This window comes from Pseudochaenichthys georgianus, unplaced genomic scaffold, assembly GCF_902827115.2.
Source record: "Pseudochaenichthys georgianus unplaced genomic scaffold, fPseGeo1.2 scaffold_688_arrow_ctg1, whole genome shotgun sequence".
NCBI lineage: Eukaryota > Metazoa > Chordata > Actinopteri > Perciformes > Channichthyidae > Pseudochaenichthys > Pseudochaenichthys georgianus.
This window is the reverse complement of record NW_027263242.1, coordinates 40,685-67,500: the sequence shown is the minus strand read 5'-3', so window position 1 is coordinate 67,500 and position 26,816 is coordinate 40,685. Positions and strand designations below refer to the sequence as shown.

The following is a 26,816-nucleotide window of genomic DNA, read 5'->3' as shown; positions in this document are numbered from 1 at the left end:
TCTTCCTGCAGGGGGTCTGTCTTCCTGATGGGGTCTGTCTTCCTGCAGGGGGTCTGTCTTCCTGATGGGGTCTGTCTTCCTGCAGGGGGTCTGTCTTCCTGATGGGGTCTGTCTTCCTGCTGGGGTCTGTCTTCCTGCAGGGGTCTGTCTTCCTGCAGGGGATCTGTCTTCCTGATGGGGTCTGTCTTCCTGCTGGGGTCTGTCTTCCTGCAGGGGTCTGTCTTCCTGCAGGGGTTCTGTCTTCCTGCAGGGGGTCTGTCTTCCTGATGGGGTCTGTCTTCCTGCAGGGGTCTGTCTTCCTGCAGGGGGTCTGTCTTCCTGATGGGGTCTGTCTTCCTGCAGGGGTCTGTCTTCCTGCAGGGGATCTGTCTTCCTGATGGGGTCTGTCTTCCTGCTGGGGTCTGTCTTCCTGCAGGGGTCTGTCTTCCTGCAGGGGATCTGTCTTCCTGCAGGGGTCTGTCTTCCTGCAGGGGATCTGTCTTCCTGATGGGGTCTGTCTTCCTGCAGGGGTCTGTCTTCCTGCAGGGGATCTGTCTTCCTGATGGGGTCTGTCTTCCTGCAGGGGTCTGTCTTCCTGCAGGGGATCTGTCTTCCTGGTGGGGTCTGTCTTCCTGCAGGGGTCTGTCTTCCTGCAGGGGATCTGTCTTCCTGATGGGGTCTGTCTTCCTGCTGGGGTCTGTCTTCCTGCAGGGGTCTGTCTTCCTGCAGGGGATCTGTCTTCCTGATGGGGGTCTGTCTTCCTGCAGGGGTCTGTCTTCCTGCAGGGGGTCTGTCTTCCTGCAGGGGTTCTGTCTTCCTGCAGGGGATCTGTCTTCCTGATGGGGTCTGTCTTCCTGCTGGGGTCTGTCTTCCTGCAGGGGGTCTGTCTTCCTGCAGGGGGTCTGTCTTCCTGCAGGGGGTCTATCTTCCTGCAGGGGTCTGTCTTCCTGCAGGGGGTCTGTCTTCCTGCAGGGGTTCTGTCTTCCTGCAGGGGATCTGTCTTCCTGCTGGGGTCTGTCTTCCTGCTGGGGTCTGTCTTCCTGCAGGGGGTCTGTCTTCCTGCAGGGGGTCTGTCTTCCTGCAGGGGGTCTGTCTTCCTGCAGGGGTCTGTCTTCCTGCAGGGGGTCTGTCTTCCTGCAGGGGGTCTGTCTTCCTGCAGGGGGTCTGTCTTCCTGCAGGGGTCTGTCTTCCTGCAGGGGGTCTGTCTTCCTGCAGGGGTCTGTCTTCCTGCAGGGGGTCTGTCTTCCTGCAGGGGGTCTGTCTTCCTGCAGGGGGTCTGTCTTCCTGCAGGGGGTCTGTCTTCCTGATGGGGTCTGTCTTTCTGCAGGGGGTCTGTCTTCCTGCAGGGGGTCTGTCTTCCTGCAGGGGGTCTGTCTTCCTGCAGGGGGTCTGTCTTTCTGCAGGGGGTCTGTCTTCCTGCAGGGGGTCTGTCTTCCTGCAGGGGTCTGAGATGTCAGACGGGGTTTATGCATGTAGACCAACATGAATATATGAAGCAATAGCTCACTTCAGGCCGTGATGTATGCTCATTATATCACGGCTAAGAACCAATCAGATTGCTTGATTTGACTTGTCCGTTTATATTGGAATATAACTAACGGAGACATTTACCGGTTCACTATAGGACAGTATGAGCTGCAGGCTAAGCCCTGACGACATTATCGATAGTTGACTTGAATACGTCTAAACCCCCCCCCCCCCCCTAACAGGAAGCAGCTGATGGAGGGCGGGGTCCGAGCCCGACTGAAGGGAACCCGGATGGCGTCTCTGCTGCCTCCTGCTGGATCTGAGACCTTCAGACGCCTCAAACCGGCCTCCGGAGAGCGGATCCAGGACCGGCAGACCTCAGAGGTACAGATGTTGTGAAGGACTCTTTAATGTAAAGCAGGTTGTGTGTGAACTCGGTTCAGAACAAGGCCTCAAGGCTGTGGAACTAGGAGGCGAGATAACAACAATCCCATTGCTTTCTGTGGAGCCAGCAGCTACTTCCTGGTTCAGGACGCGTCACTGCACCTCTCCATGTGATGCCAGTATGAGGTCTTCTGTGGCTCTGTGCCTCAATCGACCCGTGCCGACAGGAAGTGAAGAGTAGACAGTATGAAGGTGTGGCTAGAGGGAAGTGTCCCAGCAGTTTAGGGTCATGAAGGCTCTAATCTACTCTACATGTCTAACTCCTGATGACAGGAAGGCAGAAAGCGCATTATACTCATAATAATACTCATAATAATAACAGACATTTTTTAACAATGACCACAATATCATTATTTTAATAAACCAAATATGAACAATTGAGGAAAATGAGGAAGAGGTTACCATGGGGGGGCCAGAGGTTACCATGGGGGGGGCCAGAGGTTACCATGGGGGGGCCAGAGGTTACAATGGGGGGGCCAGTGGTTACAATGGGGGGGCCAGTGGTTACCATGGGGGGGCCAGAGGTTACCATGGGGGGGCCAGAGGTTACCATGGGGGGGCCAGAGGTTACCATGGGGGGGGGCCAGAGGTTACCATGGGGGGGCCAGAGGTTACCATGGGGGGGGGCCAGAGGTTACCATGGGGGGGCCAGAGGTTACAATGGGGGGGCCAGTGGTTACAATGGGGGGGCCAGTGGTTACCATGGGGGGGCCAGAGGTTACCATGGGGGGGCCAGAGGTTACCATGGGGGGGCCAGAGGTTACAATGGGGGGGCCAGAGGTTACAATGGGGGGGCCAGAGGTTACCATGGGGGGGCCAGTGGTTACCATGGGGGGGCCAGTGGTTACCATGGGTGGGCCAGTGGTTACCATGGGGAGGCCAGAGGTTACCATGGGGAGGCCAGAGGTTACCATGGGGGGGCCAGAGGTTACCATGGGGGGGGGCCAGAGGTTACAATGGGGGGGCCAGTGGTTACCATGGGGGGGCCAGAGGTTACCATGGGGGGGCCAGAGGTTACAATGGGGGGGCCAGAGGTTACCATGGGGGGGGCCAGAGGTTACCTTGGGGGGGCCAGAGGTTACAATGGGGGGGCCAGAGGTTACAATGGTGGGGCCAGTGGTTACAATGGTGGGGCCAGAGGTTACATTGGTGGGGCCAGTGGTTACAATGGGGGGGCCAGTGGTTACCATGGGAGGGCCAGTGGTTACCATGGGAGGGCCAGTGGTTACCATGGGAGGGCCAGTGGTTACCATGGGGGGGCCAGAGGTTACCATGGGGGGGGCCAGAGGTTACCATGGGGGGGCCAGAGGTTACCATGGGGGGGCCAGAGGTTACCATGGGGGGGGGGCAGTGGTTACAATGGGGGGGCCAGAGGTTACAATGGGGGGGGCAGTGGTTACAATGGTGGGGCCAGTGGTTACCATGGGGGGGCCAGTGGTTACCATGGGGGGGCCAGTGGTTACAATGGTGGGGCCAGTGGTTACAATGGGGGGGCCAGTGGTTACAATGGGGGGGCCAGAGGTTACCATGGGGGGGCCAGTGGTTACCATGGGGGGGCCAGAGGTTACAATGGGGGGGCCAGTGGTTACCAGGGGGGGGCCAGAGGTTACAATGGTGGGGCCAGTGGTTACAATGGGGGGGCCAGTGGTTACCATGGGAGGGCCAGTGGTTACAATGGTGGGGCCAGTGGTTACAATGGGGGGGCCATATTGCCTTTGTGCCCTGTCATGTGGCCTTTGTGCCCTGTCATGTGGCCTTTGTGCCCTGCCATGTGGCCTTTGTGCCCTGTCAAGTGGCCTTTGTGCCCTGTCAAGTGGCCTTTGTGCCCTGCCATGTGGCCTTTGTGCCCTGTCATGTGGCCTTTGTGCCCTGTCATGTGGCCTTTGTGCCCTGCCATGTTGCCTTTGTGCCCTGTCATGTGGCCTTTGTGCCCTGTCAAGTGGCCTTTGTGCCCTGCCATGTGGCCTTTGTGCCCTGTCAAGTGGCCTTTGTGCCCTGTCAAGTGGCCTTTGTGCCCTGCCATGTGGCCTTTGTGCCCTGTCATGTGGCCTTTGTGCCCTGTCATGTGGCCTTTGTGCCCTGTCATGTAGCCTTTGTGCCCTGTCATGTGGCCTTTGTGCCCTGCCATGTTGCCTTTGTGCCCTGTCATGTTGCTTTTGTGCCCTGTCATGTGGCCTTTGTGCCCTGTCATGTAGCCTTTGTGCCCTGCCATGTGGCCTTTGTGCCCTGCCATGTGGCCTTTGTGCCCTGTCATGTGGCCTTTGTGCCCTGCCATGTGGCCTTTGTGCCCTGCCATGTGGCCTTTGTGCCGTGTCATGTGGCCTTTGTGCCGTGTCATGTGGCCTTTGTGCCCTGTCATGTGGCCTTTGTGCCCTGCCATGTTGCCTTTGTGCCCTGTCATGTTGCCTTTGTGCCCTGTCATGTGGCCTTTGTGCCCTGTCATGTAGCCTTTGTGCCCTGTCATGTGGCCTTTGTGCCCTGCCATGTTGCCTTTGTGCCCTGTCATGTGGCCTTTGTGCCCTGTCATGTAGCCTTTGTGCCCTGTCATGTGGCCTTTGTGCCGTGTCATGTGGCCTTTGTGCCCTGTCATGTGGCCTTTGTGCCCTGTCATGTGGCCTTTGTGCCCTGCCATGTGGCCTTTGTGCCCTTAAAAAAAATGTGAACGGGAAGGCCAAATGGCCTTGCCCCTAAAATGACGAAATTCCAAGCCTGCCTGTGAGAGTCCAATTCCCGGGTCAGAACCTGCGACTGTGATGTGGTCTCTCCTGATTGGTTGACTCTCTGCAGGTCGTTCAGCTGGAGGCTGGGAAGCCCCTCCCCTTCTTCTTCGGAGACCCGCCCCCAGAGTTTCTGAACATCCCATTGGAGGATATGGATCCCTACTACCAATCGCAGAAGGTCGGTCTGTCTGTCTCTCTGTCTGTCTCTCTGACTGTCTCTCTGACCCGTCTCTCTGACTGTCTCTCTGACCTGTCTGTCTCTCTGACACGTCTCTCTGACCTGTCTCTCTGACCTGTCTGTCTCTCTGACCTGTCTCTCTGACTGTCTCTCTGACCCGTCTCTCTGACTGTCTCTCTGACCTGTCTGTCTCTCTGACATGTCTCTCTGTCTATCTCTCTGACTGTCTCTCTGACCCGTCTCTCTGACTGTCTCTCTGACCAGTCTCTCTGACCTGTCTCTCTGACCTGTCTGTCTCTCTGACCCGTCTCTCTGACTGTCTCTCTGACCTGTCTCTCTGACCTGTCTCTCTGACCTGTCTCTCTGACCTGTCTGTCTCTCTGACACGTCTCTCTGTCTGTCTCTCTGTCTGTCTCTCTGACCTGTCTCTCTGACCCGTCTCTCTGACCCGTCTCTCTGACCTGTGTCTCTGACCTGTCTCTCTGACCTGTCTGTCTCTCTGACACGTCTCTCTGTCTGTCTCTCTGTCTGTCTCTCTGACCTGTCTCTCTGACCCGTCTCTCTGACCCGTCTCTCTGACCCGTCTCTCTGACCTGTCTGTCTCTCTGACCTGTCTCTCTGACCCGTCTCTCTGACCCGTCTCTCTGACCTGTCTCTCTGACCTGTCTCTCTGACCCGTCTCTCTGACCTGTCTCTCTGACCTGTCTCTCTGACCCGTCTCTCTGACCCGTCTCTCTGACCCGTCTCTCTGACCTGTCTGTCTGACCCGTCTCTCTGACCTGTGTCTCTGACCTGTGTCTCTGACCTGTGTCTCTGACCTGTCTCTCTGTCTGTCTGTCTCTCTGTCTGTCTCTCTGACCTGTCTCTCTGACCTGTCTGTCTCTCTGACCCGTCTGTCTCTCTGACCTGTCTCTCTGACCTGTCTCTCTGACCCGTCTCTCTGACCTGTCTCTCTGACCTGTCTGTCTCTCTGACCCGTCTCTCTGACCTGTCTCTCTGACCTGTCTCTCTGACCTGTCTGTCTCTCTGACCCGTCTGTCTCTCTGACCTGTCTCTCTGACCTGTGTCTCTGACCTGTCTCTCTGACCTGTCTGTCTCTCTGACACGTCTCTCTGTCTGTCTCTCTGTCTGTCTCTCTGACCCGTCTCTCTGACCCGTCTCTCTGACCTGTGTCTCTGACCTGTCTCTCTGACCTGTCTCTCTGACCTGTCTGTCTGACCCGTCTCTCTGACCTGTGTCTCTGACCTGTGTCTCTGACCTGTCTCTCTGTCTGTCTCTCTGTCTGTCTCTCTGACCTGTCTCTCTGACCCGTCTGTCTCTCTGACCTGTCTCTCTGACCTGTCTCTCTGACCTGTCTCTCTGACCCGTCTCTCTGACCTGTCTCTCTGACCTGTCTCTCTGACCTGTCTGTCTCTCTGACCCGTCTGTCTCTCTGACCTGTCTCTCTGACCTGTCTGTCTCTCTGACCCGTCTGTCTCTCTGACACGTCTCTCTGTCTGTCTCTCTGTCTGTCTCTCTGACCTGTCTCTCTGACCTGTCTGTATGACCTGTCTCTCTGACCCGTCTGTCTCTCTGACCTGTCTCTCTGACCTGTCTCTCTGACCTGTCTGTCTCTCTGACCTGTCTCTCTGACCTGTCTCTCTGTCTGTCTCTCTGACCTGTCTGTCTCTCTGACCTGTCTGTCTCTCTGACCTGTCTCTCTGACCCGTCTCTCTGACCCATCTCTCTGACCTGTCTCTCTGTCTGTGTCTCTGACTTGTCTCTCTGACCTGTCTGTCTCTCTGACCTGTCTGTCTCTCTGACCTGTCTCTCTGACCTGTCTCTCTGACCTGTCTGTCTCTCTGACCTGTCTCTCTGACCTGTCTCTCTGACCTGTCTGTCTCTCTGACCTGTCTGTCTCTCTGACCTGTCTCTCTGACCCGTCTCTCTGACCTGTCTCTCTGACCTGTCTCTCTGTCTGTCTCTCTGTCTGTCTCTCTGACCTGTCTCTCTGTCCGTCTCTCTGACCTGTCTCTCTGACCCGTCTCTCTGACCCGTCTCTCTGACCTGTCTCTCTGTCTGTCTCTCTGACCTGTCTCTCTGACCTGTCTCTCTGTCTGTCTCTCTGACCCGTCTCTCTGACCCGTCTCTCTGACCTGTCTGTCTCTCTGACCTGTCTCTCTGACCTGTCTCTCTGTCTGTCTCTCTGACCTGTCTCTCTGACCCGTCTCTCTGTCTGTCTCTCTGACCTGTCTCTCTGACCCGTCTCTCTGACCTGTCTCTCTGTCTCTCTGTCTGTCTCTCTCTCTCTCTGACCTGACCCGTCTCTCTGACCTGTCTCTCTGTCTGTCTGTCTTTCTGTCTGTCTCTCTGACCCGTCTCTCTGACCCGTCTCTCTGACCTGTCTCTCTGTCTGTCTGCAGACCTTCGTGGTCCTCAGCAGAGGAAATGTCCTCCACAGGTTTCATGGCGGTCCGGCTCTCTCCCTGCTGAGTGCCTCCAACCCTCTGAGGAGAGCCGCCATCGTCCTGACCCTCACCCACTCATATCCTCTATCAGTATATAGACGTATAACAGATGAGATATATATATACATATATACATATATATATACATATATATATATATACACACACTGTTCATCATGTGAGAACTGTGAGGTCGTGTTATCCTTAGTATAAGGAACATCTCTTTTAGAGACACTTCAAGGCAGTCACAGTTTATGTGTTTATGTGTTTCTGGAACATTAGTAACCTGGGTAACCCTAACCTGGTTAACCCTAACCTGGTTAACCCTAACCTGGTTAACCCTAACCTGGGTAACCCTAACCTGGTTAACCCTAACCTGGGTAACCCTAACCTGGTTAACCCTAACCTGGATAACCCTAACCTGGTTAACCCTAACCTGGTTAACCCTAACCTGGTTAACCCTAACCTGGTTAACCCTAACCTGGGTAACCCTAACCTGGTTAACCCTAACCTGGGTAACCCTAACCTGGGTAACCCTAACCTGGGTAACCCTAACCTGGGTAACCCTAACCTGGTTAACCCTAACCTGGTTAACCCTAACCTGGGTAACCCTAACCTGGGTAACCCTAACCTGGGTAACCCTAACCTGGGTAACCCTAACCTGGTTAACCCTAACCTGGGTAACCCTAACCTGGGTAACCCTAACCTGGGTAACCCTAACCTGGGTAACCCTAACCTGGGTAACCCTGCAGGCTGACTTTACTGCAGAGATGTGATGCCGCTCATGTTTGTTTCACATTTCGCTGAGTTTGTTCTTAATAAAGAAAACTTTATTCAGTTTGTTCATCCTCCTGACGATCCTCAGCAGCTGTGTGTTCATGACGCTGAGCGAACCTCCAGAGTGGAGCAGCACTGTGGAGTGAGTACACACACACACACACACACACACACACACACACACACACACACACACACACACACACACACACACACACACACACACACACACACACACACACACACACACACACACACACACACACACACACACACACACACACACACAGCTGTCAGGAAACAACAGAAGTGACTCACAGCATAGCAATGTATTTTGAAGGGCACGTCTGAATCTCTGAACAAACCGTCCTCAGTGTGAGAATCTGTTTGACCTCAGCTATCCTCAGGAAGTCCACTGCTGTCTTCAGTGCATTCGCACGGCGGCAGCCTGGAGAATACAACAACATGAACAGTTTGTGCTGAGGGGGCGCTAGAGGAAAGATAAGAGGTATTACATCTAAAGTGTCGAAACAGAAACCCAAGAGTCAAAGAGAGGTTCCTTAAAGCTGCATCGTCTCTGATAACCAGCAGGGGGCGACCCTATGAGAAAATGTTCCTACTTCTCTCTCTCTCTCTCTCTCTCTTTATTACCTCAGATTGTATAGAAGTCTATGAGGAAATGTTCCTACTTCTCTCTCTCTTTATTACCTCAGATTGTAGAGAAGTCTATGAGGAAATGTTCCTACTTCTCTCTCTCTTTATTACCTCAGATTGTAGAGAAGTCTATGAGGAAATGTTCCTACTTCTCTCTCTCTCTTTATTACCTCAGATTGTAGAGAAGTCTATGAGGAAATGTTCCTACTTCTCTCTCTCTTTATTACCTCAGATTGTAGAGAAGTCTATGAGGAAATGTTCCTACTTCTCTCTCTCTTTATTACCTCAGATTGTATAGAAGTCTATGAGAAAATGTTCCTACTTCTCTCTCTCTCTCTTTATTACCTCAGATTGTAGAGAAGTCTATGAGGAAATGTTCCTGCTTTTCTCTCTCTCTCTCTCTCTTTATTACCTCAGATTGTATAGAAGTCTATGAGGAAATGTTCCTACTTCTCTCTCTCTCTTTATTACCTCAGATTGTATAGAAGTCTATGAGGAAATGTTCCTACTTCTCTCTCTCTCTTTATTACCTCAGATTGTAGAGAAGTCTATGAGGAAATGTTCCTACTTCTCTCTCTCTTTATTACCTCAGATTGTAGAGAAGTCTATGAGGAAATGTTCCTTACTTCTCTCTCTCTTTATTACCTCAGATTGTATAGAAGTCTATGAGGAAATGTTCCTACTTCTCTCTCTCTTATTACCTCAGATTGTAGAGAAGTCTATGAGGAAATGTTCCTACTTCTCTCTCTCTCTCTTTATTACCTCAGATTGTAGAGAAGTCTATGAGGAAATGTTCCTGCTTTTCTCTCTCTCTCTCTCTCTCTCTTTATTACCTCAGATTGTAGAGAAGTCTGAGGAAATGTTCCTGCTTTTCTCTCTCTCTCTCTCTCTCTCTCTTTATTACCTCAGATTGTATAGAAGTCTATGAGGAAATGTTCCTGCTTTTCTCTCTCTCTCTCTCTTTATTACCTCAGATTGTATAGAAGTCTATGAGGAAATGTTCCTGCTTTTCTCTCTCTCTCTCTTTATTACCTCGGATTGTATAGAAGTCTATGAGGAAATGTTCCTGCTTCTCTCTCTCTTTATTACCTCAGATTGTAGAGAAGTCTATGAGGAAATGTTCCTACTTCTCTCTCTCTCTTTATTACCTCAGATTGTAGAGAAGTCTATGAGGAAATGTTCCTACTTCTCTCTCTCTTTATTACCTCAGATTGTAGAGAAGTCTATGAGGAAATGTTCCTACTTCTCTCTCTCTCTTTATTACCTCAGATTGTAGAGAAGTCTATGAGGAAATGTTCCTACTTCTCTCTCTCTTTGTTACCTCAGATTGTAGAGAAGTCTATGAGGAAATGTTCCTACTTCTCTCTCTCTTTATTACCTCAGATTGTATAGAAGTCTATGAGGAAATGTTCCTGCTTCTCTCTCTCTTTATTACCTCAGATTCTAGAGAAGTCTATGAGGAAATGTTCCTACTTCTCTCTCTCTTTGTTACCTCAGATTCTAGAGAAGTCTATGAGGAAATGTTCCTACTTCTCTCTCTCTTTATTACCTCAGATTGTAGAGAAGTCTATGAGGAAATGTTCCTACTTCTCTCTCTCTCTTTATTACCTCAGATTGTAGAGAAGTCTATGAGGAAATGTTCCTACTTCTCTCTCTCTTTATTACCTCAGATTGTAGAGAAGTCTATGAGGAAATGTTCCTACTTCTCTCTCTCTCTCTCTCTCTCTCTCTCTTTATTACCTCAGATTGTATAGAAGTCTATGAGGAAATGTTCCTACTTCTCTCTCTCTTTATTACCTCAGATTCTAGAGAAGTCTATGAGGAAATGTTCCTACTTCTCTCTCTCTTTATTACCTCAGATTGTAGAGAAGTCTATGAGGAAATGTTCCTACTTCTCTCTCTCTCTTTATTACCTCAGATTGTAGAGAAGTCTATGAGGAAATGTTCCTTCTTCTCTCTCTCTTTATTACCTCAGATTGTATAGAAGTCTATGAGGAAATGTTCCTACTTCTCTCTCTCTTTATTACCTCAGATTGTATAGAAGTCTATGAGGAAATGTTCCTACTTCTCTCTCTCTTTATTACCTCAGATTGTATAGAAGTCTATGAGAAAATGTTCCTACTTCTCTCTCAATTTACTCTGATATTTTTTTTGTATTATTCAACTTTTCTTTCCCCACTTTCATTCATTTCAGTTGTTTACATTTACTTTTGTACTCTTCAATGTTTCATTGTTTTTCTGTCTTTGAACAGACGCGTGTTCATGGCCATCTTCACGTTTGAAGCGGTGGTTAAAGTTGTGGCCCGAGGACTCTGTGCTGGACGCTTCACCTTCCTCAGAGACGGCTGGAACTGGCTGGACGTGCTGGTCATCTGCACCGGGTACTCCAAAAATATTACGTATACAATAATGTGGTCAAATCTATAATGTACATATATATTCAATCCAACTTTATTTACATAGCACTTTAAAACCTCCAGACCAAAGTGCTGTACAGAGAGATACATAACATATAAAACCACACAGCTCAGCTCACAAAACATACAATTAATTAATTAATTTAAAATAAAAGATAGAAACACCAAACAAGCCAGAATAAACCTAACAATTTCAAAATAAAAATCATAAAAACAATAGACCACTGAAAGCAAATAAAAGCAACACTCTACTTGTTTCCGAGTGCTAAGGAGAAGAGGTGGGTTTAAGACGGGATCTAAAAGCAGACGTGTGGGAGCCTGTCTGATGAGCAAGGGCAAGTCGTTCCACAGGTTAGGGGCGGCAGCAGCGAAAGCACGGTCCCCTCTGCACTTTGACTTTGTTGTTGGCACCCTCAGGAGCGACTGATCAGCTGACCTGAGAGTGCGAGTGGGCGTGTAGCTGTGTGACAGCTCAGAGAGGTACGGCGGGGCCATTCAGGGCTTTAAAAGTAAATAAGAGTTTTAAAATGAATCCTCGAATGAACGGGCAGCCAGTGGAGTGAAGATAAAATGGGGGAAATGTGCTCGTGTTTGCGTGTGCCAGTTAGGAGCTGTGCTGCTGCATTTTGCACCATCTGCAGGCGAGCAAGGGAGGACGCACTTATCCCCATATAGAGTGCATTACAATAATCCAAGCGGGAGGTGACGAAGGCATGGATCATCGTTTCAAAAAGATCACTATTTAACAAAAGCTTTATTTTGGCTAGCTGCCTGAGGTGGAAGAGGCTGTTTTTAACAACTGCCTTGATCTGGCTGTCCAGCTGGAGTTCAGGGTCCATCTCTATTCCAAGATTTGTGATGGTAGGCCTGGTGGAGTTGCCCAAGGATCCTAGGTCTTTAGGAGTGGTCCGAGGGGCACCAACAACCATCACCTCAGTTTTGTCATCATTTAATTTTAAAAAGTTGCATGACATCCAGGATTGAATGTCTTCAAGGCAGTTTAACTGAATATGAGTTGTTCTTTTTAAGTGGCACATATATTTGGCAATCGTCTGCATAGCAATGGAAAGCGATGCCGTGCTTCCTAAGAATGGACCCAAGAGGGAGCAAATACAGGGAGAATAACAGGGGGCCTAACACTGAGCCCTGTGGAACCCCGCAAAGGAGAGGAGCAGACGAGGACTCAGAGTCCCCAAGGCTGTCGCAGAAAGTCCTACCAGTCAGATACGACCTAAACTATTCGAGGGCTTTGCCCCCAATGCCCACCCACTGCTCCAAACAAGCTATCAGGATCTCATGGTCCACTGCATCAAAAGCAGCTGTTAGATCAAGGAGTAAAAGGATAATGCAGTCACCTGAGTCTGTTGCTAAAAGGATATCATTAAAAACTCTTAAAAAAGCTGATTCCGTGCTGTGCAAGGTTTTAAAACCAGATTCAAGACCTCGAGTACCTTGTGCTCTTCCAGAAAAGCCAGAAGTTGACTGTGTACAATCTTCTCTAGGATTTTGGACATAAAAGGCCATTTGGAAAAAAGTTAGTAAGAACTGTGGGATCCAGACTAGGTTTCTTAATAAGTGGTTGCACAACTGCATGTTTCCAATTTTCCGGAACAACCCCTGTGAGCAGACTGCTGTTAAAAACGTCAAGAACAAAAGTTCCTACAGTGGGGAATACCTCTTTAAAAAAATCAAGGAGGGACAGGGTCGATTGGAGAACCAGAGGGCTTTATTTAGGAGACAATCTCCTGCACAGAGGACAGAGTCATAGTTCAGGACGGTCAAACAGCAAAGTAGGGGGCAGAGACAGAGGTGTCGTTTGATGGAGCAGTGATTTGAGTCCTGGTTGAAGAACATTTTCACAGACTGCAGGGGAGGTCTCCACACAGGTAGTCCGAGGGGCATTAAGAGCTGAATCTATTGTCTGAAACAGTACACGAGGTTTGTGAAAGTTTAAAAGAATGATGCAAGAGAAACGTTTTATTTTTGCCTCTTTCACAGTTTTCTGATCGAGACGCCAACACTGCCTCAGCATTTGAAAAGAGACTTGTAGTTTGTCCTTATTACATCTTCTTTCAGCTCTATGGCATTCATATACATATGGGGGTCATACACGACAGTAGTCCTTTTGTGTTTCTGTGTTCATGAGATTGTGGTTTGGGTTGTTGTTTCAGATATCTGACACAGGTTGTAAATGTGAGGATATTTACTGTGCTGGGCTCAGTCGCTCGTGTGCTGAAGATCATCCCAGTCTTCCCAGGTCAGTGTGTGTGTGTGTGTGTGTGTGTGTGTGTGTGTGTGTGTGTGTGTGTGTGTGTGTGTGTGTGTGTGTGTGTGTGTGTGTGTGTGTGTGTGTGTGTGTGTGTGTGTGTGTGTGTGCATGTCTGTGTGTGTGTTTTTGTGTGTATGCCTGTAGATAGATTATAGTTCACTAAAGGGGTTTAAGGTAGCAGTTTCAAACCACGCCCCTCTCAGGTCTCAAGAAGACTGTTGGAGATCTCGTCCAATCAGTGAAGAGACTCGGTGGTGTCATCGCTCTGATGCTTTTTTTCTTTGGCCTCTGCGCTCTGATTGGTCAGCATCTCTTCATGGGAAACCTGCATCATAAGTGTGTGGTGTGGCCACCAGAGTCCTCAGACAACCAGAGCTCCCAGTACAACTACAGCCAGTTCAACTACGCCGAGTACCTCAACGACCACGGTATGGTGATGGTGATGAAGATGATTATATGGTGGTGATGAAGAATAGGGTGGTGATGAAGACTGTCTCTCTGTCCTCTAGCAAACGTATACTACCTGCCCGATCAAAGGGACGCTCTGCTGTGTGGAAACGCCTCTAATGCCGGGTACGTGTTCAAATTCAATGTTAATACTGACATATGTATGATGAAGGTGATGATGAAGGTGCTGATGATGATGGTGATGATGTGTCCAGGGCCTGTCCTCCGGGTTACAGCTGTATGAGGACGGGGAGAAACCCTGACTACGGATACACCAGCTTCGACTCGTTCGGCTGGTCCCTGCTGTCTGTGGTTCGGCTGGTGAGCAAGGACTTCTGGGAAAACCTGATGCTGCAGGTGAGCGTCACATGACTGAGGGCGAGCGTCACATGACTGAGGGCGAGCGTCACATGACTGATGGCGAGCGTCACATGACTGATGATGTCACTAGTTAGTTATAACCTCCTCTCTGTCCACATGTGTTAGGGTTAGTTACTAGTTAGTTATAACACTGCAAAATTACTTAGTCTACCCGCTTACCAAAATCATCAATTCATCTGTATCACATGGGACATTCCCAAGTGCATGGAAGACAGCAATTGTAACCCCACATCTTCAAGTCAGGCGACCCTCTGAACATCAACAACTACCACCCAATTAGCATCTTACCTGTAGTATCCAAGGTGGCTGAGAAGTGGGTGTCAGAACAGCTTGTCTCCTTCTGAAACAACAGTCCATTTCAACTTCATGCTACGGTTGAGTGAAGCTGGCAGGACCCAAATGCAGAATAAACTGAAAAAATACCTTTATTTCAAGGTCTAGAGTCACAAACAGAACACTAACACGAGAACACAGTCAAAGACAAACAATGAACCAACTATGACACACAAAAAAACCAGAACTTAAATACACACCAGACTAATCACACAAACAAGACCAGGTGAGGAGGGAGGAGAAAACACAGGGGCACCAGGTGAACACAATCGGTAATCAGGTAGGAGGGGAAATAGACAGAAAGCATCAGGCAAGACAGGAGGTGAAGACTTTTCAAAATAAAACATGAAACCAAAGACAGAAAAAGACAAGACAAAACACAACACAGACAGATCGTGACACTTCATCCCATGCAGTTTGGCTTCAGGGCAAATTATTCAACCGAAACAGCCAACTGCTTTTTTATAGAAAAGGTCAAAGCAATGGTTGACAAAGGAGGTGTTGCTGCTGCAGTATTTCTGGATCTACGTAAAGCCTTTGATAAACCAAAGGTCCTTCTGTCCAACTGTCGGCTTGTAACTGCTCTCCATTAACACCCAGTGGATTGAATCATACCTCACTGGCAGGCGTCAGCATGTTATCGTCAATAATCGACTCTCTCCAGCTCTAGACTTAAGCACCGGAGTACCACAAGGTACAATACTTGGTCCACTTCCTTTTCTCCCTATACATTAATGACCTGCCACCTGTCTGTCCTGATGTGGAAACACAGCTATATGCCGATGACTCTGTGATATATGTGCATGCCAGCACAAAGCAAAAGGCTGCTGATAAACTGACCTCAGCTTTAGTGCCCGTCACCAGCTGGCTCCACCGCTCCTGCCTTCAGCTTAATGTCAACAAAACAGTTGGAATGTTTTTCACGAAAAGAAAATGCAACATTGTGTGAAATATAAGCATCAGGTGAACAGGTTAACATCGTGCCTCAGGTGAAGTACCTTGGAATCATTATTGACTCTAATTTAACCTTCAAAACACAAGTCAAAAAAGTGACCGAAAGAGTCAAGTTTAGCCGAGCACATTTTAAATACATAAGAAACACAATGACATTGAATTCTGCCAAATGATACATGAATGCCACGAACACATCACATCTAACATGAATGCCACGAACACATCACATCTAACATGAATGCCACGAACACATCACATCTAACATGAATGCCACGAACACATCACATCTAACATGAATGCCACGAACACATCACATCTAACATGAATGCCACGAACACATCACATCTAACATGAATGCCACGAACACATCACATCTAACATGAATGCCACGAACACATCACATCTAACATGAATGCCACGAACACATCACATCTAACATGAATGCCACGAACACATCACATCTAACATGAATGCCACGAACATGTCACATCTAACATGAATGCCATGAACATGTCACATCTAACATCCTGTCTCACAAGCTGGGGGCAAACTAACAGCTCCACGCTGAAGCCACGAGCAACCCTGTACAAACAAGCCCTCAAAGTACTGGACCAGAAACCTAACCGCTCCCATCACTGTGCCGTCCTCAACAAGCATAACATCCTGAGTTGGGAAGATTTAATAAAGTATAGGAACATCGTTCTGGTTTACAAAGTCCTGCACAATACAGCCCCTCCCCCTCTTAACTCATTGGTTACTCAACGTAACAACACCAGACGGACCACTGGAAGCTCCACACGTGGCGACCTATCAGTCCCATTCAGGAAGAGGACTTTTGGTCAGTCATCATTCTCGGTCACAGCAATACAAAACTAGAACTCACTACCCACTCAAATCAAAGACAGACACACACACACACACACACACACACGCACGCACGTTTTCTTATAACTAATGCTGTTGATATATTGTAATTTTAAGGGTGTCTATTACCATCTGGCCGGGGACAACAGCTGGAAATTAGCCATGTCGGCTAAAGCTGCTCCATTTACTGTTTTTGTGACAGTTCATCGATAGGGACTGTCCACGACACTATAAATAAATAAACTAAACTAAAACTACCGTCCGTCCACATGTGTTAGAGTTAGTCACTAGTTAGCTATAACCTACTGTCTGTCCACATGTGTTAGAGTTAGTCACTAGTTAGTTATAACCTCCCGTCTGTCCACAGGTGTTAGAGTTAGTCACTAGTTAGTTATAACCTACCGTCTGTCCACAGGTGTTAGAGTTAGTCACTAGTTAGTTATAACCTCCCATCTGTCCACAGGTGTTAGGGTTAGTCACTAGTTAGTTATAACCTCCCGTCTGTCCACAGGTGTTAGAGTTAGTCACTAGTTAGTTATAACCTACCGTCTGTCCACAGGTGTTAGAGTTAGTCACTAGTTAGCTATAACCTACTGTCTGTCCACAGGTGTTAGGGTTAGTCACTAGTTAGTTATAACCTCCCGTCTGTCCACAGGTGTTAGAGTTAGTCACTAGTTAGTTATAACCTCCCGTCTGTCCACAGGTGTTAGTGTTAGTCACTAGTTAGTTATAACCTACCGTCTGTCCACAGGTGTTAGAGTTAGTCACTAGTTAGTTATAACCTCCTCTCTGTCCACAGGTGTTAGAGTTAGTCACTAGTTAGTTATAACCTACCTGTCTGTCCACAGGTGTTAGAGTTAGTCACTAGTTAGTTATAACCTACCGTCTGTCCACAGGTGTTAGAGTTAGTCACTAGTTAGTTATAACCTACCGTCTGTCCACAGGTGTTAGGGTTAGTCACTAGTTAGTTATAACCTACCGTCTGTCCACAGGTGTTAGAGTTAGTCACTAGTTAGTTATAACCTCCCGTCTGTCCACAGGTGTTAGGGTTAGTCACTAGTTAGTTATAACCTCCCGTCTGTCCACAGGTGTTAGGGTTAGTCACTAGTTAGTTATAACCTCCCGTCTGTCCACAGGTGTTAGAGTTAGTCACTAGTTAGTTATAACCTACCGTCTGTCCACAGGTGTTAGGGTTAGTCACTAGTTAGTTATAACCTACCGTCTGTCCACAGGTGTTAGGGTTAGTCACTAGTTAGTTATAACCTCCCGTCTGTCCACAGGTGTTAGGGTTAGTCACTAGTTAGTTATAACCTCCCGTCTGTCCACAGGTGTTAGGGTTAGTCACTAGTTAGTTATAACCTACCGTCTGTCCACAGGTGTTAGGAGTTAGTCACTAGTTAGTTATAACCTACCGTCTGTCCACAGGTGTTAGGGTTAGTCACTAGTTAGTTATAACCTCCCGTCTGTCCACAGGTGTTAGGGTTAGTCACTAGTTAGTTATAACCTCCCGTCTGTCCACAGGTGTTAGGGTTAGTCACTAGTTAGTTATAACCTCCCGTCTGTCCACAGGTGTTAGGGTTAGTCACTAGTTAGTTATAACCTCCCGTCTGTCCACAGGTGTTAGGTTAGTCACTAGTTAGTTATAACCTCCCGTCTGTCCACAGGTGTTAGGGTTAGTCACTAGTTAGTTATAACCTACCGTCTGTCCACAGGTGTTAGGGTTAGTCACTAGTTAGTTATAACCTCCCGTCTGTCCACAGGTGTTAGAGTTAGTCACTAGTTAGTTATAACCTCCCGTCTGTCCACAGGTGTTAGAGTTAGTCACTAGTTAGTTATAACCTCCCGTCTGTCCACAGGTGTTAGGGTTAGTCACTAGTTAGTTATAACCTCCCGTCTGTCCACAGGTGTTAGAGGTTAGTCACTAGTTAGTTATAACCTCCCGTCTGTCCACAGGTGTTAGGGTTAGTCACTAGTTAGTTATAACCTACCGTCTGTCCACAGGTGTTAGGGTTAGTCACTAGTTAGTTATAACCTACCGTCTGTCCACAGGTGTTAGGGTTAGTCACTAGTTAGTTATAACCTACCGTCTGTCCACAGGTGTTAGAGTTAGTCACTAGTTAGTTATAACCTACCGTCTGTCCACAGGTGTTAGAGTTAGTCACTAGTTAGTTATAACCTCCCGTCTGTCCACAGGTGTTAGAGTTAGTCACTAGTTAGTTATAACCTCCCGTCTGTCCACAGGTGTTAGAGTTAGTCACTAGTTAGTTATAACCTCCCGTCTGTCCACAGGTGTTAGGGTTAGTCACTAGTTAGTTATAACCTCCCGTCTGTCCACAGGTGTTAGGGTTAGTCACTAGTTAGTTATAACCTCCCGTCTGTCCACAGGTGTTAGAGTTAGTCACTAGTTAGTTATAACCTCCCGTCTGTCCACAGGTGTTAGGGTTAGTCACTAGTTAGTTATAACCTCCCGTCTGTCCACAGGTGTTAGAGTTAGTCACTAGTTAGTTATAACCTCCCGTCTGTCCACAGGTGTTAGGGTTAGTCACTAGTTAGTTATAACCTACCGTCTGTCCACAGGTGTTAGAGTTAGTCACTAGTTAGTTATAACCTCCCGTCCACAGGTGTTAGAGTTAGTCACTAGTTAGTTATAACCTACCGTCTGTCCACAGGTGTTAGAGTTAGTCACTAGTTAGTTATAACCTCCCGTCTGTCCACAGGTGTTAGAGTTAGTCACTAGTTAGTTATAACCTCCCGTCTGTCCACAGGTGTTAGAGTTAGTCACTAGTTAGTTATAACCTCCCGTCTGTCCACAGGTGTTAGAGGTTAGTCACTAGTTAGTTATAACCTCCCGTCTGTCCACAGGTGTTAGGGTTAGTCACTAGTTAGTTATAACCTCCCGTCTGTCCACAGGTGTTAGGGTTAGTCACTAGTTAGTTATAACCTCCCGTCTGTCCACAGGTGTTAGGGTTAGTCACTAGTTAGTTATAACCTCCCGTCTGTCCACAGTGTTAGGGTTAGTCACTAGTTAGTTATAACCTCCCGTCTGTCCACAGGTGTTAGGAGTTAGTCACTAGTTAGTTATAACCTCCCGTCTGTCCACAGGTGTTAGGGTTAGTCACTAGTTAGTTATAACCTCCCGTCTGTCCACAGGTGTTAGAGTTAGTCACTAGTTAGTTATAACCTCCCGTCTGTCCACAGGTGTTAGGGTTAGTCACTAGTTAGTTATAACCTACCGTCTGTCCACAGGTGTTAGAGTTAGTCACTAGTTAGTTATAACCTACCGTCTGTCCACAGGTGTTAGGGTTAGTCACTAGTTAGTTATAACCTACCGTCTGTCCACAGGTGTTAGGGTTAGTCACTAGTTAGTTATAACCTCCCGTCTGTCCACAGGTGTTAGGGTTAGTCACTAGTTAGTTATAACCTCCCGTCTGTCCACAGGTGTTAGGGTTAGTCACTAGTTAGTTATAACCTACCGTCTGTCCACAGGTGTTAGGGTTAGTCACTAGTTAGTTATAACCTCCCGTCTGTCCACAGGTGTTAGAGTTAGTCACTAGTTAGTTATAACCTACCGTCTGTCCACAGGTGTTAGGGTTAGTCACTAGTTAGTTATAACCTACCGTCTGTCCACAGGTGTTAGGGTTAGTCACTAGTTAGTTATAACCTCCCGTCTGTCCACAGGTGTTAGGGTTAGTCACTAGTTAGTTATAACCTACCGTCTGTCCACAGGTGTTAGAGTTAGTCACTAGTTAGTTATAACCTCCCGTCTGTCCACAGGTGTTAGAGTTAGTCACTAGTTAGTTATAACCTACCGTCTGTCCACAGGTGTTAGAGTTAGTCACTAGTTAGTTATAACCTACCGTCTGTCCACAGGTGTTAGAGTTAGTCACTAGTTAGTTATAACCTACCGTCTGTCCACAGGTGTTAGAGTTAGTCACTAGTTAGTTATAACCTCCCGTCTGTCCACAGGTGTTAGAGTTAGTCACTAGTTAGTTATAACCTACCGTCTGTCCACAGGTGTTAGAGTTAGTCACTAGTTAGTTATAACCTCCCGTCTGTCCACAGGTGTTAGAGTTAGTCACTAGTTAGTTATAACCTCCCGTCTGTCCACAGGTGTTAGAGTTAGTCACTAGTTAGTTATAACCTCCCGTCTGTCCACAGGTGTTAGAGTTAGTCACTAGTTAGCTATAACCTACCGTCTGTCCACAGGTGTTAGAGTTAGTCACTAGTTAGTTATAACCTCCTGTCTGTCCACAGGTGTTAGAGTTAGTCACTAGTTAGTTATAACCTACCGTCTGTCCACAGGTGTTAGAGTTAGTCACTAGTTAGTTATAACCTACCGTCTGTCCACAGGTGTTAGAGTTAGTCACTAGTTAGCTATAACCTACCGTCTGTCCACAGGTGTTAGGGTTAGTCACTAGTTAGTTATAACCTCCTCTCTGTCCACAGGTGTTAGAGTTAGTCACTAGTTAGCTATAACCTACCGTCTGTCCACAGGTGTTAGAGTTAGTCACTAGTTAGTTATAACCTCCTGTCTGTCCACAGGTGTTAGAGTTAGTCACTAGTTAGTTATAACCTCCCGTCTGTCCACAGGTGTTAGAGTTAGTCACTAGTTAGTTATAACCTACCGTCTGTCCACAGGTGTTAGAGTTAGTCACTAGTTAGTTATAACCTCCCGTCTGTCCACAGGTGTTAGGGTTAGTCACTAGTTAGTTATAACCTCCTCTCTGTCCACAGGTGTTAGAGTTAGTCACTAGTTAGTTATAACCTCTGCTCTGTCCACAGGTGTTAGAGTTAGTCACTAGTTAGTTATAACCTCCCGTCTGTCCACAGGTGTTAGGGTTAGTCACTAGTTAGTTATAACCTCCCGTCTGTCCACAGGTGTTAGGGTTAGTCACTAGTTAGTTATAACCTCCCGTCTGTCCACAGGTGTTAGGGTTAGTCACTAGTTAGTTATAACCTCCCGTCTGTCCACAGGTGTTAGAGTTAGTCACTAGTTAGTTATAACCTACCGTCTGTCCACAGGTGTTAGAGTTAGTCACTAGTTAGTTATAACCTACTGTTTGTCCACAGGTGTTAGGGTTAGTCACTAGTTAGTTATAACCTCCCGTCTGTCCACAGGTGTTAGAGTTAGTCACTAGTTAGTTATAACCTACCGTCTGTCCACAGGTGTTAGAGTTAGTCACTAGTTAGTTATAACCTCCTCTCTGTCCACAGGTGTTAGTGTTAGTCACTAGTTAGTTATAACCTCCCGTCTGTCCACAGGTGTTAGGGTTAGTCACTAGTTAGTTATAACCTCCCGTCTGTCCACAGGTGTTAGGGTTAGTCACTAGTTAGTTATAACCTCCCGTCTGTCCACAGGTGTTAGGGTTAGTCACTAGTTAGTTATAACCTCCCGTCTGTCCACAGGTGTTAGAGTTAGTCACTAGTTAGTTATAACCTACCGTCTGTCCACAGGTGTTAGAGTTAGTTATAACCTACTGTCTGTCCACAGGTGTTAGGGTTAGTCACTAGTTAGTTATAACCTCCCGTCTGTCCACAGGTGTTAGGGTTAGTCACTAGTTAGTTATAACCTCCCGTCTGTCCACAGGTGTTAGGGTTAGTCACTAGTTAGTTATAACCTACCGTCTGTCCACAGGTGTTAGAGTTAGTCACTAGTTAGTTATAACCTCCCGTCTGTCCACAGGTGTTAGAGTTAGTCACTAGTTAGTTATAACCTCCCGTCTGTCCACAGGTGTTAGAGTTAGTCACTAGTTAGTTATAACCTCCCGTCTGTCCACAGGTGTTAGGGTTAGTCACTAGTTAGTTATAACCTCCCGTCTGTCCACAGGTGTTAGGGTTAGTCACTAGTTAGTTATAACCTCCCGTCTGTCCACAGGTGTTAGAGTTAGTCACTAGTTAGTTATAACCTCCCGCCTGTCCACAGGTGTTAGGGTTAGTCACTAGTTAGTTATAACCTCCCGCCTGTCCACAGGTGTTAGGGTTAGTCACTAGTTAGTTATAACCTCCCGCCTGTCCACAGGTGTTAGGGTTAGTCACTAGTTAGTTATAACCTCCTGTCTGTCCACAGGTGTTAGGGTTAGTCACTAGTTAGTTATAACCTCCCGCCTGTCCACAGGTGTTAGGGTTAGTCACTAGTTAGTTATAACCTCCCGTCTGTCCACAGGTGTTAGAGTTAGTCACTAGTTAGTTATAACCTCCCGTCTGTCCACAGGTGTTAGAGTTAGTCACTAGTTAGCTATAACCTACCGTCTGTCCACAGGTGTTAGAGTTAGTCACTAGTTAGTTATAACCTCCCGTCTGTCCACAGGTGTTAGAGTTAGTCACTAGTTAGCTATAACCTACCGTCTGTCCACAGGTGTTAGGGTTAGTCACTAGTTAGTTATAACCTCCTGTCTGTCCACAGGTGTTAGGGTTAGTCACTAGTTAGTTATAACCTCCCGCCTGTCCACAGGTGTTAGAGTTAGTCACTAGTTAGTTATAACCTCCCGCCTGTCCACAGGTGTTAGGGTTAGTCACTAGTTAGTTATAACCTACCGTCTGTCCACAGGTGTTAGAGTTAGTCACTAGTTAGTTATAACCTCCCGTCTGTCCACAGGTGTTAGGGTTAGTCACTAGTTAGTTATAACCTACCGTCTGTCCACAGGTGTTAGGGTTAGTCACTAGTTAGTTATAACCTCCCGTCTGTCCACAGGTGTTAGTGTTAGTCACTAGTTAGTTATAACCTACCGTCTGTCCACAGGTGTTAGAGTTAGTCACTAGTTAGTTATAACCTACCGTCTGTCCACAGGTGTTAGGGTTAGTCACTAGTTAGTTATAACCTACTGTCTGTCCACAGGTGTTAGGGTTAGTCACTAGTTAGTTATAACCTACCGTCTGTCCACAGGTGTTAGAGTTAGTCACTAGTTAGTTATAACCTACCGTCTGTCCACAGGTGTTAGAGTTAGTCACTAGTTAGTTATAACCTCCCGTCTGTCCACAGGTGTTAGAGTTAGTCACTAGTTAGTTATAACCTCCCGTCTGTCCACAGGTGTTAGAGTTAGTCACTAGTTAGTTATAACCTACCGTCTGTCCACAGGTGTTAGAGTTAGTCACTAGTTAGTTATAACCTACCGTCTGTCCACAGGTGTTAGGGTTAGTCACTAGTTAGTTATAACCTCCCGTCTGTCCACAGGTGTTAGGGTTAGTCACTAGTTAGTTATAACCTACCGTCTGTCCACAGGTGTTAGGGTTAGTCACTAGTTAGTTATAACCTACCGTCTGTCCACAGGTGTTAGAGTTAGTCACTAGTTAGTTATAACCTCCCGTCTGTCCACAGGTGTTAGAGTTAGTCACTAGTTAGTTATAACCTCCCGTCTGTCCACAGGTGTTAGGGTTAGTCACTAGTTAGTTATAACCTCCCGTCTGTCCACAGGTGTTAGGGTTAGTCACTAGTTAGTTATAACCTCTCGTCTGTCCACAGGTGTTAGAGTTAGTCACTAGTTAGTTATAACCTCCCGTCTGTCCACAGGTGTTAGGGTTAGTCACTAGTTAGTTATAACCTACTGTCTGTCCACAGGTGTTAGAGTTAGTCACTAGTTAGTTATAACCTCCCGTCTGTCCACAGGTGTTAGTGTTAGTCACTAGTTAGTTATAACCTACCGTCTGTCCACAGGTGTTAGGGTTAGTCACTAGTTAGTTATAACCTACCGTCTGTCCACAGGTGTTAGAGTTAGTCACTAGTTAGTTATAACCTCCCGTCTGTCCACAGGTGTTAGAGTTAGTCACTAGTTAGCTATAACCTACCGTCTGTCCACAGGTGTTAGAGTTAGTCACTAGTTAGTTATAACCTACTGTCTGTCCACAGGTGTTAGAGTTAGTCACTAGTTAGCTATAACCTCCCGTCTGTCCACAGGTGTTAGGGTTAGTCACTAGTTAGTTATAACCTACTGTCTGTCCACAGGTGTTAGAGTTAGTCACTAGTTAGTTATAACCTCCCGTCTGTCCACAGGTGTTAGTGTTAGTCACTAGTTAGTTATAACCTACCGTCTGTCCACAGGTGTTAGGGTTAGTCACTAGTTAGTTATAACCTACCGTCTGTCCACAGGTGTTAGAGTTAGTCACTAGTTAGTTATAACCTCCCGTCTGTCCACAGGTGTTAGAGTTAGTCACTAGTTAGCTATAACCTACCGTCTGTCCACAGGTGTTAGAGTTAGTCACTAGTTAGTTATAACCTCCCGTCTGTCCACAGGTGTTAGAGTTAGTCACTAGTTAGTTATAACCTACCGTCTGTCCACAGGTGTTAGAGTTAGTCACTAGTTAGTTATAACCTACCGTCTGTCCACAGGTGTTAGGGTTAGTCACTAGTTAGTTATAACCTCCCGTCTGTCCACAGGTGTTAGAGTTAGTCACTAGTTAGTTATAACCTCCCGTCTGTCCACAGGTGTTAGAGTTAGTCACTAGTTAGTTATAACCTACCGTCTGTCCACAGGTGTTAGGGTTAGTCACTAGTTAGTTATAACCTACCGTCTGTCCACAGGTGTTAGGGTTAGTCACTAGTTAGTTATAACCTACCGTCTGTCCACAGGTGTTAGGGTTAGTCACTAGTTAGTTATAACCTACCGTCTGTCCACAGGTGTTAGAGTTAGTCACTAGTTAGTTATAACCTCCCGTCTGTCCACAGGTGTTAGGGTTAGTCACTAGTTAGTTATAACCTCCTCTCTGTCCACAGGTGTTAGGGTTAGTCACTAGTTAGTTATAACCTACCGTCTGTCCACAGGTGTTAGGGTTAGTCACTAGTTAGTTATAACCTACCGTCTGTCCACAGGTGTTAGAGTTAGTCACTAGTTAGTTATAACCTCCCGTCTGTCCACAGGTGTTAGGGTTAGTCACTAGTTAGTTATAACCTCCCGTCTGTCCACAGGTGTTAGGGTTAGTCACTAGTTAGTTATAACCTCCTCTCTGTCCACAGGTGTTAGGGTTAGTCACTAGTTAGTTATAACCTCCCGTCTGTCCACAGGTGTTAGGGTTAGTCACTAGTTAGTTATAACCTCCTCTCTGTCCACAGGTGTTAGTGTTAGTCACTAGTTAGTTATAACCTCCTGTCTCTCCTCAGGTGTTGCGATCCTCAGGGAAACCCTACCTCACTTTCTTCCTGCTCGTCGTTTTCCCCGCCGGGTTCTTTGTCCTCAGCCTCATTGTGGCGGTGGTTGCCATGGCAGCCGGCGAGCAGCAGGGCGCAGCGGTCAGCGAATCAAAACAGAGAGAAGAAGAGTTCAGTCAGATCCTGGAGGCGATAAAGAGGAGCGAGGAAGAGGAGGTGAGATCAGTTCAGCTCCCTGACACCATCACACTTTATAAAGCTTTAATAACACCTGGTGCTGTTTCAACAGACAGCCAACAGGGCGGCGCTCTCACAGGAACCAGAGGGGGAGAAGAAGGACAGCATGGAAGGTACACACACACACACACACACACACACACACACACACACACACACACACACACACACACACACACACACACACACACACACACACACACACACACACACACACACACACACACACACACACACTTTCTTCAATACTCTAAAATCACATGGAGCCATCCCATTGGACCAGGGCGATGCTGCCTTCAGGGTCCCACACAGAAACAGGTTCCTGCAGCTGGTTGTGTTTCAGGGTTGGAGGAGGTCCAGCGCTCGTGTCCTGCTTGCTGCTCCGTCACCTCTAAAGTCCTCCTGAAGTGGAACTGCTGTGGCTGCTGGCGGGGGCTCAAACAGCGGCTCCAGGCCCTGGTGCGGGACCCGCTGTTCGACCTCGGGGTCGTGCTCTGCCTCGTCATCAACACCATCTTCATGTCTCTGGAACATTTCCCCATGACGGGGGAGCTTATCCTCATGCTGAATTACATAGAACTGGTGAGTGGGACCATATCAACTTAACACAAAAAGTAAGGAAATGTGTGTTTGGTAGTGTAAGTAATTCTAGAGCCCTGAAGGCAGGAGAGACTGAAAAAAGTCAAGGGAAGCTTATAAAAGTTAACAGCATTTAATTACACAAAAGATGCGGTGGTGTACAAATGAAATGTGCGAGTGGAGGCGCTCTCCTCATGTGTTGGTCAGCCCAGGTCAGGGGGTAGAAGAGATCAATTCTTGGTTTGCCCTTCCTGTTGTCATCTGAGGTCTTCTCCTATTGGCCGGCGTCATGGGGTCCAATGCAATTCCTGCCTTTTTCTGTTGCTAAATTACACCATTCTGATGTCTGTGGTTATTTAAACATTCCCTGATATACGTGATTTCAGCATCAATAAGTGAGTGCTCATCCCAGTGTGCTCAGTGTACAACACCACATGTCATTTCACCTTCGATTCACGGTTTGAAAACGTAGCATTTCGCCACATGCTAATGCTAACCGCATTTAGATTTAGTCATTTGGACTGTCTGTCTCTGTGGATGAAATCTGTGCAGCAACGCGTATCTCAGACCATTTACCGGTTCTGTTTACA

The 26,816-nt window shown here is 47.4% G+C and overlaps 1 protein-coding gene across 1 annotated transcript in view; it reads left to right on the top strand.

Moving 5' to 3' along the window:
* Nucleotides 1-26,816, top strand: part of LOC117443852 (sodium channel protein type 4 subunit alpha B-like) — a gene marked incomplete at its 3' end in the record, with an annotated part of 71,338 nt that overhangs the window by 3,841 nt on the left and 40,681 nt on the right. The window contains exons 2-13 of the mRNA XM_034079670.2: nucleotides 1,689-1,830; nucleotides 4,678-4,788; nucleotides 7,191-7,312; nucleotides 8,065-8,154; nucleotides 10,919-11,047; nucleotides 13,255-13,340; nucleotides 13,556-13,780; nucleotides 13,862-13,925; nucleotides 14,015-14,156; nucleotides 25,423-25,626; nucleotides 25,700-25,760; nucleotides 25,991-26,229. Of these exons, the coding sequence (XP_033935561.1) occupies nucleotides 1,689-1,830; nucleotides 4,678-4,788; nucleotides 7,191-7,312; nucleotides 8,065-8,154; nucleotides 10,919-11,047; nucleotides 13,255-13,340; nucleotides 13,556-13,780; nucleotides 13,862-13,925; nucleotides 14,015-14,156; nucleotides 25,423-25,626; nucleotides 25,700-25,760; nucleotides 25,991-26,229 (1,615 nt within the window). The remainder of the gene's footprint in view (nucleotides 1-1,688; nucleotides 1,831-4,677; nucleotides 4,789-7,190; nucleotides 7,313-8,064; nucleotides 8,155-10,918; nucleotides 11,048-13,254; nucleotides 13,341-13,555; nucleotides 13,781-13,861; nucleotides 13,926-14,014; nucleotides 14,157-25,422; nucleotides 25,627-25,699; nucleotides 25,761-25,990; nucleotides 26,230-26,816) is intronic.